Source organism: Dendropsophus ebraccatus, chromosome 4, assembly GCF_027789765.1.
Source record: "Dendropsophus ebraccatus isolate aDenEbr1 chromosome 4, aDenEbr1.pat, whole genome shotgun sequence".
Taxonomy (NCBI): domain Eukaryota; kingdom Metazoa; phylum Chordata; class Amphibia; order Anura; family Hylidae; genus Dendropsophus; species Dendropsophus ebraccatus.
This window is the reverse complement of record NC_091457.1, coordinates 95,800,253-95,812,699: the sequence shown is the minus strand read 5'-3', so window position 1 is coordinate 95,812,699 and position 12,447 is coordinate 95,800,253. Positions and strand designations below refer to the sequence as shown.

Genomic DNA, 12,447 nt, shown 5'->3' with positions numbered 1-12,447 from the left:
GACAGTGGTCTCTAGCCTATGGCTGTCTAAAGCAGATTAGTCCACTGTCTTTATATGCTGGGAGCAAAGTTAGTCAACAGGTAATCTGTACCACAAGCTGCGACAGGGCAGCCACATTTTTACTTTATTACACTCTACATGGGCCATATATAAACGCCACAAGTTATCATCTATTATCCCTAACAAATAGCTCTATTTTCAAAAACTGGCCTCGATACTGCCATATTGGACCAGACACTGCCTTATCGGACCACATTTGAAGGGGACACTGCCATATCGGACCATATTTGGAGGGGACACTGCCATATCGGACCACGTTTGAAGGGGGCACTGCCATATCGGACCATATTTGGAGGGGACACTGCCTTATCAGATTACATTTGTAGGGGACACTGCCTTATGAGACCACATTTGGAGGGGAAACTGCTATATCAGAACTTTTTAGAGGATGGCTTTAACTGGTGGGGAAGAAAGGAGTTTTCACCTAGATGGCATGCTGTGGTGATCTGGGATTGTAGACATGCACAAGACACAGGTTCCAAGCATTAAATCTTACCTCTTGGCTCCTCTGCCTGTTTTGCAAGTTTACGCAGCGCTGCAGCAAAGCTGGAGGAGGGTGCGGACTGGACTGATAGCGCGCTGCTGGCCGCCGGGCTGCCATTGGGTACCAGGGAGCCATTGAGAGGGGAGGGAGTGAGGGGGCTGACAGTGGCCGTGGTCCGGGTGGCTGTAGAAAGCATTCCTATGGAAGGTGACTTTGGCTCATGGTTCATGCCTGGAATAAGGAAAATAAAAATGGGACATAAAGCTAAACAGAATAAATGATTGAGAAGGAAAAATAAAATGAAAATACACATTACAGTGGTTGACTATACAATCCTAACGGAAGGACCACCTACATTTCACGGAAGTCATTACTGCTAGTCTACCATCTTGGAGATGCTACAAGAACAGGTAAGTCTGTACTGTGAAAGCGGTGAATGATCCACTCTAGTTGCCTGTTATTTTATTCTGGTTATGGCAGAATTAGGACCTATTACTTTTTTGCTCATAATAGTGCCAAAATGAGAACTTCCATTAACATTAATAGTACAGAACCCAACAGGTTAAGCACCAGCAATTTTTGGGGCCACTGGCTGTCCCCTGATGTATATCAAGCCCAGCATTATGGCATTACTGTTTTTTTCTTCTAGACATGATGCTTCTCTGCTGATTGATAAATGATCTATTTCACGGGCGAGAAATTAGAACCTGGGCCAAATGTTATCACAGCACGTTGTCTCAACCACTATCTACTCCCAGACAGAACCTTAGTAGTGGGCTGTAAGTACATCTCTGCTTCTATCATAACCTCCTGTCTATCTGTATACATTCCTATGAGCCCTATTAATGAAACGGTGTCATAAATGTATGCAGCAAGTCTGCCATGTTTATACACCTTACCAGTTTTATCTAATACACTGAGAACAAATCACTAATGGTCCAGCACAGACTGAAATTAGGGAACAGTGATCAAGTATAATCATTTTAGTGTAAAATGGACACTAACATTTCATACAAGTTGTGCTCATCAGATCTGCTCACAAGAGATGTCAACTGTTTTTAAACATTTTGCTCGCTTAGGGTATGAGTAAATTTGACAGAAACTCAGTTGCGGAATTCTCAGCTCGCTCCCGCTCGCGGACTGCGGTGGGCGTGCGTGTCTCTGCCCGTGTCATAGACTCCAATGCACGGGCGGATACTTTCATCCGTCCAAAGAATGAACTTGATCATTCTTTGGATGGATGACAGAATCCGCCCGTGCATAGAATGAAGTCTATGACACGGGCGGAGACGTGTGCTCCCACCGCAGTCCGCGAGTGGGAGCGAGCTGAGAATTCCATGACTGAGTTTCTATCAAAATTACTCAGTGTGCACATACACTCACATCTAAAAAATGTTTCTAAAGTTTCCAGCCATTAGGGGTCAGTAGTCAGTGCTGTTCAGTACCTAGGGCTAAAGGGGTAGTGTCTTCTTGACTAGACCACTAAGCTGGCACATAGAATCTTATTAGCTGTGCAATGCTCCATGGGGGAAAAAATATCAAATGTAGCTTTCCTTCAGAAAGAAGACACGGCTCCTCACTGTCACCTATTGGAAGTAGCATCTCTTCAAAGAAATGTTTGACCCCAAAACAGCCTTAAACCATGACTTGGGACCAGACAGAATCTCTCCCAAGTAAAGTTACAGATGGGTCTGGTTTGGGTCAAAAGAGGACGTGTGGTCAGTCCAAGAAGGTATACTGATTTGACTGTTTTCTTGACTCTCAGGATAGGATAGAAACTTTTTTTTTTTTTCTTTAATGGGGGTGAATGCTTGGCTCAGGTAAGTTATGAGGCTGAAGGGGCATGAATCATGTTTAAGTGGATGTGGTTTTGAATATCCCAATCACACCCCATTAGTCTAGCATTCACACTACAATTCCCAATTAGGATCCCTCCCATCTGACTTTTCTGCGAAGCGTATAGTCAACAAACTGTACAATCCCTAGTTTCCTGCAGCTGCAAGTCAGTCAGCGTCTGCTTAGTCACATAACACACAGTTTATCTTCTAATTTAAGCATTCTTTTAGTCACGGAGATCCTAGTTTTGTATGTTGCATTTATCTACACTCATCTATGTCAGTGTATGCGCTATACAGGCTTTTTACCTGCTAAAAATTGTAAAAAGTCTGAGCCAAGGAGCCAATGTGTAAAACAGAACCTGGTGTAAACTGCCCACAGCAACCAATCGCAGCTCGGCTTTTTGCTACGGCAAAAGGAAAGCCGGCCTGGGATCTGCTTCTATGGGCAGTATATACTAGCTTCTGTTTTACATCCTTTGATAAATCTGGGCCAAAGTGCTCAGGATAGACTGCAATATGTCTTCTGGATTGTGATAATGAAAGCAGGAAGTACAACACAGAGCAGTGCTGGCAGAGATGCTGACAGAACTGCAAGGAGAGGTAGCAATGAGATCAGGACAATGGCTGGTAAAATAAAAAAACAAAAAGGGCCAAATGAAGTGAGGGCAGAAAGTTACACAGATTTGAAAATGATGGTTACTTAAAAATCTAATGCCTTACAGAACTTATTAGCTGCTGAATGTCCTGCAGGAGGTGGTGTATTCATTTCAGTCTGACACAGTGTCCTTTGCTGCCACCTCTGTATGTGACAGGAACCGTCCAGAGTAGTTTTCTATATGGATTCGCTAATTCTCCGGACAGTTCCTGACACAGACAGAAGTGGCAGCAGAGAGCACTGTGTCAGACTGAAAAGAATATATAATTTCCTGTAGGACATACAGCAGCTGATAAGTACTAGAAGACTTGAGGTTTTTAAACAGTAGTCATTTACAAACCTATATAACATTTTTGCACAGCACAGTAATTATCACAATATAGTATATCAGACCTCTTCAAGGCCTGTGATCCAGTAGTATCAATAAGAAGTTTACCCAACTTTTTTTTAAGGAGGGGGGGGAGGGAGGCATCATAACTGATCTTGCAAACCATAAGTACAGTGTAACCAAATGTACATTTACTGGCCACTGCAATGCTAGAGAATAGTGCTGGCAAATCAGTTACTAGACGACGTGACTTCAGATCACAAAGTCAAGGCCGAAAAACTTTTTCCCTAAGTAATTCTGTAAAGATTCTTCAGGTAAATCAATCTACACAATAAAAGGCCCAATTATTTTTTCAGGTTTGTGTTTTAGCACAAGAAAATTCACTGACCCATGTCAAATCAGACAAGACCACAGAACAAGCAATTCTTCATCTGGTCACATATAGGCCATGCATTACCATTAATGCTACTTATGTCTGCACCATGTAATACTAATTTTAGAAAATCCTGGCCAAAAAGCATATAAATCACGGTGTAAACCATTCTAAGGAAGACATTAAATATCTGGGGTAAAATATGGTCAACTCTTGCCTGAGCCTCATTACCATTCCATTTCACAATGAGCAGAAAAAAAATAAAAACATTTCCTCATCAGATTACAGATATGAGATAAAAAGAAAAAAAATACACAAGTACATACAGCACAGAAGCCAGCAGACGCCTTCACCGAGAACCACAGGGCATTCACATATCCAGTGCACAGAAGCAGCATTAAAGTCTGATCCTCACAGCAGTAACAAGGGAAATGAGAGGCGGCTGGGTCTTCCAGCTTAAAAGATCCATCTAGTCACTGAAAGGCATGCAACAAAGAGGAAGGAGCAAGAATTTCCCAGAGGCTAAACTGCCTGCCAACTGCATGCTTGGCTAGACCTGATGTGTGTAGATCAGAAGCCCTCGTGTCTGTATCAACATTGAATCAAAAAAAAAAGAAAAAAAAAAAAGAGATCTGTACTGAGAATATCAGTAGAGAATAATGGAGAGGAAGAGAAAGCACCGGGGTAAATGAGGGGGCATACAGCACCAGCGACCCCACACCAGGGGCAGAGACCAGCAACTGGAAGACACAAGTAAGAACAATAAAACTGAAAAGGAGGAGAAGGGAACTCAGAGAAAGTGAGACGATGTATGGATGCCATGCCACAAGAGAAAGCGCCACAGCAAGAGTGAGGCTATGAGATAGACAAAGGGATGTAAAGCAAAACATAGGCTGTCGCCACCATCACCTTAACATAACCATCCTGAATATGAGCAATGAAAAAAGCAGCTTACTATGGAGCACAGCAGAGGTTGTCTGTCATGAAGCTTCTGTCTTCTGTTCTTTTTTAGCTTAAATTCTGCTGAGTCGATGGACTAAATAGCACACTCTCCACATAAAGGCTCCAGGACACAGCATTATCCTCCACCAGCGTCCCAGGCTTATCTAACAAAGCAACACCACACTTGCCTTGTGAAAACAAGCTGATACTCAGCCTGTAACAGCTGCCACCAGCGTCACATGGGCTGGCCCCATCTCCCCCAGCCAGGCTGCCTGCAGATAACAGTGACCGTTTTGTCATGAGACTCACAGCAGAGGAGTCTATTCAAAGCACTGATCAGGGGGCGTTTGACCCCACTGCGTCCTCCCAGCTTTCCTCTGGAGAGGAAGGAGATATATGGCAGAAAGGAGGAAGATTCCACATAACTAATACAAGAGGCTTCCCTGACTTCTCTGCACATCTGAAGACACAAACAGTAGCTATGCAGGTAAATGTAGTTCCAGGTTTACAATGTCTAATCCATTACCCTATATAAATACTCATTGGATGGACATCCTATTTACTATTTACTCCAGAGCAAAAACACCTTGTCCAAAGTATCAACTACCTAAAGTGTGCCAACCATTACCTCAAGCCATGATCAGCTTTATATCTCCAGAGAAGACCCCAACTACTAATGGAAACCAAGTACTGTTGGGTTTACACTAATTTATGGATTTTGGACCATACATACAGTGACAGGACAGACAGACAGGCTGTCTTCTCCACTTCTCCATGATGCTTGCATGTAAAACATCATTTTCTTTAGAATGGAAGCTCCAAGGAGTCTCTTCCATATGTGTTTCTGATACCGCCACATGAGAAACCAACCACTAAAGGGTGGCAGGGGCAGACATGCACCCACCAGGAGCATTACAAAACAACATTCCCTTTATCCTAGAAATAAAAGGTAACGTTCATTGAGGGCCAATATGCACCAAAATATTGCAGTGATGTAAGCCCCATTATTCTTTGTATTCCACATGGACCCAGAGAAGTAGATAAACAAAAAAATAATGAGAGCAGGAGTCACTTCTGGAGCCCGCTGACAAGGCACCGACATAATTACCGTGACGCTCTGTCAGCCATGGCATCCTGTGCAGGTCTTGCCTACCAGATATTGAGTTTTTTTGCATTGCCTGTACTGCACACTACAAGTCATGGTCTCAAGAGAACAGATGAGGTTCATCAGCCCCCGCCCCCCCCCAAACTTGTTTCCAGATAACGCAGAGCTTTGTAACAACATTAATCTTCCAATGACAGTGGCCCAGGTGCACTTGTCATGGCAAATCATCCATGCAAAAATCGCTCTGCTATGTAATATGCAGCAGAAAAAAAGCAGTCACAGAATCCTACAGTGTTCTCCTTCAGAGCTGGCAGTATTCTTACTATTAGAAATCATACCAAAAAGTCATCCTTGGATCATAGGCCTCTATCTCACAGCCTGCATTCTGTCCTATAATATAGCATATCATACACATAAGCAAATGAAAACAAACACCAAAATAGTCTAAGCCCTCTTACATGCTAAATGTTCTGGGGCTCATGATACCAGAAGTACAAGTCAATTCTTTTACCAGGGCTCGGTGTCTAAAGATGGCTCTAGACGTCAGACTGCTGTTTGGGCACTTACCCCCACTTGTTGTTAAGATATTGCTTGCAGAATTTATTTTACAAAAAAAAATAACCAGGCGTGGTCATATCCATGGATACCCAAACTTCCAGCGGCAGAATGGATTACACGTCAGTCAGGTCAGAGTACATGCTTTAACATATCACTTAAAATGTAGCTTCAGTTACAAAGAAGGTTTAATATCAAATTATTGAATGCCACACATTCATCTGTCCTGGAGCTAGATCCAGCCTGCCAGTCTTCCTGATCTCTTCCTCTGTATGTAGTAGAGGAATCTACCCTGTACTATGCCCAATATTTCTGGTTTCACACACATTTTTTCAGCCATATTATAGTTTTTAATGCAGTTTTTTTCACACGGATGTGGATACAGCAAGGATATAAAGAAAGTATAGTTTGACTATAGCTCTGATAACACAAAATGATAAACTACATTAAAGAAAAAAATTATATATAAACTATAAAATAAAAGATACAAAATGTCCCAAAAAATAAGCCCTCGTGCAGCTCTGTAGAGACCCATAGGAAGGTGAATGGTGCAAGTTTAGGGTACATTCACACGTACAGAGTTCCACAGCGGTTTCACGCTGCAAGTTCTGCAGCGATACTCTGTACTGTCATTGTCTATAGCTTGACATTCTTGCAGGGTGCCGTACCAAGCAGCTGTATTCATAACACAGAAGCTAGAGCACAATACCTCTTTAGGGTATCTTCACACACACCGTATCGCAGCGGATCCGCAGCAGATTTGATCTAAATAACTGAACACAGCATCAAATTTACACCATCAAATCTGCTGCGGATCCTGTATGTGTGAACGCACCCTAAGGGTGGGTTCACACAACGGATCAGCAGTGGATTTCACGTTGCAAATTTGCAGCAAAATCCGCTGCGAATCCTTAACTATCATTTTTAATGAGATTCCATACTCACCGCGGGATTGTCATCCCACTGAGTGTTAAAGTCAGCCCCCTTAACCCCGCACTCTGCCAATCAGTGCACTGCAGCACAAGCCGGAGTGCGGACCCAGTAATGTATGCACCGGGCCACGGAGGGTTAAGGGGGCTGCCTTTTACAGTATGGAAACTCATTGAAAACAGTTAAGGATCTGCAGCGATTTAAAACTTCAATAAAAATGAGTGAAATTGTGAAAAAAAAAAGGATCCGCTGCGGATCCGTCGTGTGTGAACCCACCCTCAAGGCTTAAGACCTCTGAGGTGACAGCAATGATTTAACTTATCTCACCTGAGATTCAGCCCCTAAAAGTGGATAGATTACAATAATGCGACAGGTGCATATTGCCGCCAAACAGCTGTAAATTCCTGACTAGCCAGCAGGGGACACTGCTGACACACAAAGTGGCTCTACAGGATTATGAACACGAAGAAGCAACAACTAAGCAGAGATTAGCGAAAGGGAGTGAGGACGGGAAATTCTGAGCTGCCTCATTAGAGGGGAGGATGGAGATAAGAGGAAGACATGAGTGAGCTGGAGTTTATTAAAGAGGCAGATCCATCAATATAACATGCAAGCATAACAGTGAAAAGCCCTCCCTCAAGCTGTCACCTAGCAGTAGCGCTAAGACATGTATGGCAGCTGCTGGGCTTACAGGTCATTGTCATCCAAAATGAAGAAAAATGGTTTTGGGTGTAACTGGGTGAGGATAATAAATGCCCAGATATGAAATACTTCCCCTATTCTGATGGATTGAAGACAATAAAAACTATGGATAGAAGTCCTTTCAAGGAATGTTCCACATAAACTGATCAGCCATAACATAAAAATTACAGGCAAGCGGTCATCTGACAAGCTCTGGTACTGACCATATTTGCAGCACAGAATGTCCCATAGAAGTCTACGGGAATGTCTAATTTTTGCAGATACAATGTCCATAATGTCTAAAAATCCATAAAAAATATGGATAATTATTTTAAACCATTCCTACTTATTTAGCTATGACTTTACCCTTCTTTGCTAATCCGCAAAAAAAAAATGCAGATTACGGATGCAATACGCATACATTTTTTGCAGATTCAGACAAAGACTGCATGATTGCAGACATTATAAACAGTCCTGAATAAACTACTGAATATGTCAATCTAGGCTAATGCAGTGTTCCCTTATTTGCAATGTGCAATCCTTTGAGGCCCTAACCTTGCAACACAGGACACCATCAGAGGACCTAAGGAGTCCATGCCTCCATGGACCTGAGCTGTTTGGCTGCATGATGTGAATTTACACAATATTAGACAGGGGATTCTAATATTATGGATGATTGACAGGTCAGATCTTTCTATAAGACCAAAGAGAATGGGCATCCTTGCTGACTAAGACATGCATAATTTTTGTCAGTATTTTTAGCCAAAAACTGAAGTGAAATGAAGAGAAGACCTATAATAGGAAGATATGCCCCTTTTTGTGTGTTTTGGGTAAAAATACCAGGATACCACATGTGGACCCAGCTTATAGACCCTGTGCAGTCCCACTACCTAGATGAGTGGCATTGGATTATACAGGCCTGTTTGTTACAGTGTCTCTTGCCTTGACTAAATACAACCCAATCCTGCAATGGTAGAAAACCAGCAACAGAAGCATTTAGTGGGCAGGTATCAAACTGGATACAGCATACAAGTTTTTTTTTCCCCATGAAGAATTTCTTCTTGCCCAGGCAACTGTGTGGAATCTGTGGCAACAGGCATTGTTTGGAAATAACGGCCGTTATTTGCCATTAAATTATGGCCATCCACTAAATTTCAACAGCGTGCGAACATAGCCTTTCTGCGTTTTCAATCCACTCCCGGTTTGGTTGCAAAATACTGAGCAAAAATACTGTGTGGGGTCATAGCCTAATAGAGCAATCCCAGTCATCGCATGCAGCCTAAACTACATGCCCACGCGCTCAACAATAAACATGAAACTGCATGCGTTCCTCTGCATGTGTGAACATAGCCTTAGGGTGCATTAACACGTCCCGTACATTACGGACCCTGTAGACAGGGAAGCCCTGTCATGGAATGTTTTCCTGCTCCTGGCATGATATTGATACACTATGCCGGGAGCGGGGAAACTCTTTGAATCTCTGCAGCTCTGTCACTACAGTGCCATAAAGATTCAAAGAGTTTCCCCACTGCCAGCATGATACTGATGCATCATGCCGGGCGGGGAAATACTCCATTACAGGCCTTCCCCGTCCGGAGGGCCCATATTTTACGTGTGAATGCAGCCTTTGGCTGTGTCCACGCATTTGGAGTTTTGTTGCTTTTCTGCCTAATTGATTATGTGGGCTCTGCAATTTTGTCTAATTCATTTCTTTGGGCTTTACAATTTGATTGGCATTACCAGGCTTAAGGCCCCACACAGTTTGGCCAACAATATAAGGTATATGGGAGCCTTCCGACTCTCCACTGACAGATGATGTCAGGGGAGATAGGGGTCAGGTATAATGGATTTTCACTGCCCACTGTATGGAGCGGACGGGAGAGAGAACTGTTTGAATTGAAAGATTTATTCTTATCATTTATGACAAGAAAATGCCCAGTGATGTTAATCACACAGCTAAAACAACAATAAGTATATAGCCCATATAATCAATTAGGCTATAATAGTGTAAACAAAGAAACGCAGAACTGCAGATGTGTGGACACAGCCGTACACACATTATACCATAGCAGAGACATTCTTTTCGGAATGTATGGATCCATATTTAACACCTCTGGGAGCTGAAACTGAAGCATCCTCTCTATTTTTTGATGCCAGACTGTGTACTACATCCCCATCCTGCCAACCCTCATCAGCATCACAACCCAACACACACACAGAGACGGGGGGGAGCGCTCAGGGCTGGTTTTGCTGAGTATGCCATGAATGGCCCACTTCAGCGGGCGGCTCAGCAATGCATTGCTAATTAGCAGCGGCACACTAATGATAAAGTATACATGTACATAGGCAGCCATGGCCTGTTCAGAGTAGAAACTGCACCTCTCCGCTTCTACCATTCTCCCCTCTAGAAGCAATCACTAATCAGCACTCTGCCTGCCTCCTGCCGATTTAGTAATTACTGTCTCCTTTCATCCGCAGCTCCTCTGACACCAGACCTCAGGCCCACTACCTCCCTTCTCTGTAATTACAAGCTAATAGTTTCAAGGGTTTTTTTTCCTGTCGGGTCCCAGTTCAAGCACCAATTCCCTCCTCTGCCTCCACCCACCTCCTGATTCTGCTCCACTCTCCTGACTAATGATACCCTGCAATGTTCATCACAGCTTGAGCTTGGGGTCAAGTCACAGGACTGCCAGGACAGCATGTAATACTCTTCATCAATGCTGCACAAATTTCTGTACAGGCCAAAAATCTCACCCTTTCAGCACCAGAAAGGTCTGCAACACATCACTGAAAACAAGAATATTATGTGCGCAACCCAGCAGCAGCACTGGGCCAAATCCCATCAAGCTGTGCCAAGATCACAAAAAGAGAAAGGGGGGGGGGGGCACAAACTGCAAAGCAATGCATCGGAGAGTCAGTCCATTGGGAATACACAGGGAGTGAGGGGGCAGCTGTTAATGGAAGGGAATCCATTATTCTTTCATTGGACTGAAATAAGCAGATTGGCAGTGACAGCGGGGAACCCATATGAATGGTCAGCACTGCTTCCATGCTGCCAAGAAATCCCTCTCAACAAAACCAGCTGATGCGGGGAACACAGTGCCACTTCTAGCCATGATATTGATAAATCTGGTGAATGAGAGCCTTGGAACAAGCAAGAGACCTTTTTATGGCTTCTTAAGTTAAATGCAAAGTTGCAAAGTGACCACTTTATTGAATAAGCTGTAAACTGTGTCTGTGGCCACATGTACAAGATATCCAGATGTCAACAGGACTTGTGCAAACTTCCTTCCTAATCCTGCCATAAAACATGCCACAAGGGTTTAACTGCTCATTCTCATTACCATTTTAATACTCTCCCCAGAGGGACAGTAGTCAGGGTCATCTTCCTTTCATACAACAAGACTTCCTGCTGATCCTCTCTGCCCAAGCCTGGTATCATTGATATATCTATCATTGATATAGACCTTGTGGTGGGCCTTGGTAAAGGATTACATATTACAGTGAGATGAGCCATATGCTGCTTGATATCTTGTATAATCTTGTCTTATCAAAGCTTCTGTAACTTCCTAAAACTTTATGCTTGAGCTCCTTGCCATTTTCAAGATCTCAGCTTGCAGTCAATAAATGAAAACTCCAGAAGAGGAACCACATAATACAAGGCACATTTCACAGCTGAGACTTTGTTGAGAAGACTATCTAGATTGGATATGACTGCGTAGCTATCCACAGCAGCGCACTGCTCTCTCCTGTTAGTTTGTTTCAATGTATCAGTGCAGCTAGATGCATCCGTCTGCAGGTCAGACTATTTAGCTCACAGAGGATTGTCCAGACTAAGAAGATGATTAGGCAAGATGACATTTTAGCCTGTGGCTATAAACATCAATGATCCTATTCAAGGACGGCAAGAAAAGTGGTAAGGAACTAAAAAATATAAAGATTAATTTAATAAAATTGTCTTGTTTTTTATTCGTTAATGGGAGTGTTAGGTATCATACAGCTGTTAGTGCGCAGCTTTGGTATATGCATTAAACTAGACTGCCCAAACACAAATACCCATGTCTAGGTGATATAGTCACTAATAGTTCAGGTACAGATATATAAGTGACATCATTGCTCTACAAATCCCAAAGGATCATTTATGCAGTGTGACTTGTAATTGCGAATTTCCTTCCATGACATCACCTGCTATCAGGATATATTGTACAGAAATAGTGGATCATTTGAGGCCTGCAGAGAGTAAATACCACAATGAATAATTCAGAAGTTTTAATCGCAGACGTGTTTGTTGCTCTGGATCTGACTGGATTGGTTTTTATCCTTCGGCAGAAGCCGCAGTTATTAAAGCTTTGTGTCTGCCTCCCCATTATCACCCGGCATATGACTCTCAGATGATGCCATGACGGCGAGATCTATATAAGACGCTCATTGTGTAAAGTGCCTCTGGCATGTTCTCTTCTGCCAGGCCAGCTGCTGACACCATGTCTCATGTCCTC

At 43.1% G+C, this 12,447-nt stretch overlaps 1 protein-coding gene across 4 annotated transcripts in view; it reads right to left on the bottom strand.

Annotated features, from left to right (window-relative positions):
- Positions 1 to 12,447, bottom strand: part of GSE1 (Gse1 coiled-coil protein) — a 354,039-nt gene that overhangs the window by 23,430 nt on the left and 318,162 nt on the right. For 3 of the 4 annotated variants that reach the window (XM_069966313.1, XM_069966314.1, XM_069966316.1), the window contains one exon: positions 557 to 775. The exons of the other annotated variant lie outside the window; for it this stretch is intronic. In XM_069966313.1, the coding sequence (XP_069822414.1) occupies positions 557 to 775 (219 nt within the window). The remainder of the gene's footprint in view (positions 1 to 556; positions 776 to 12,447) is intronic. 4 annotated transcript variants of the gene reach the window in all.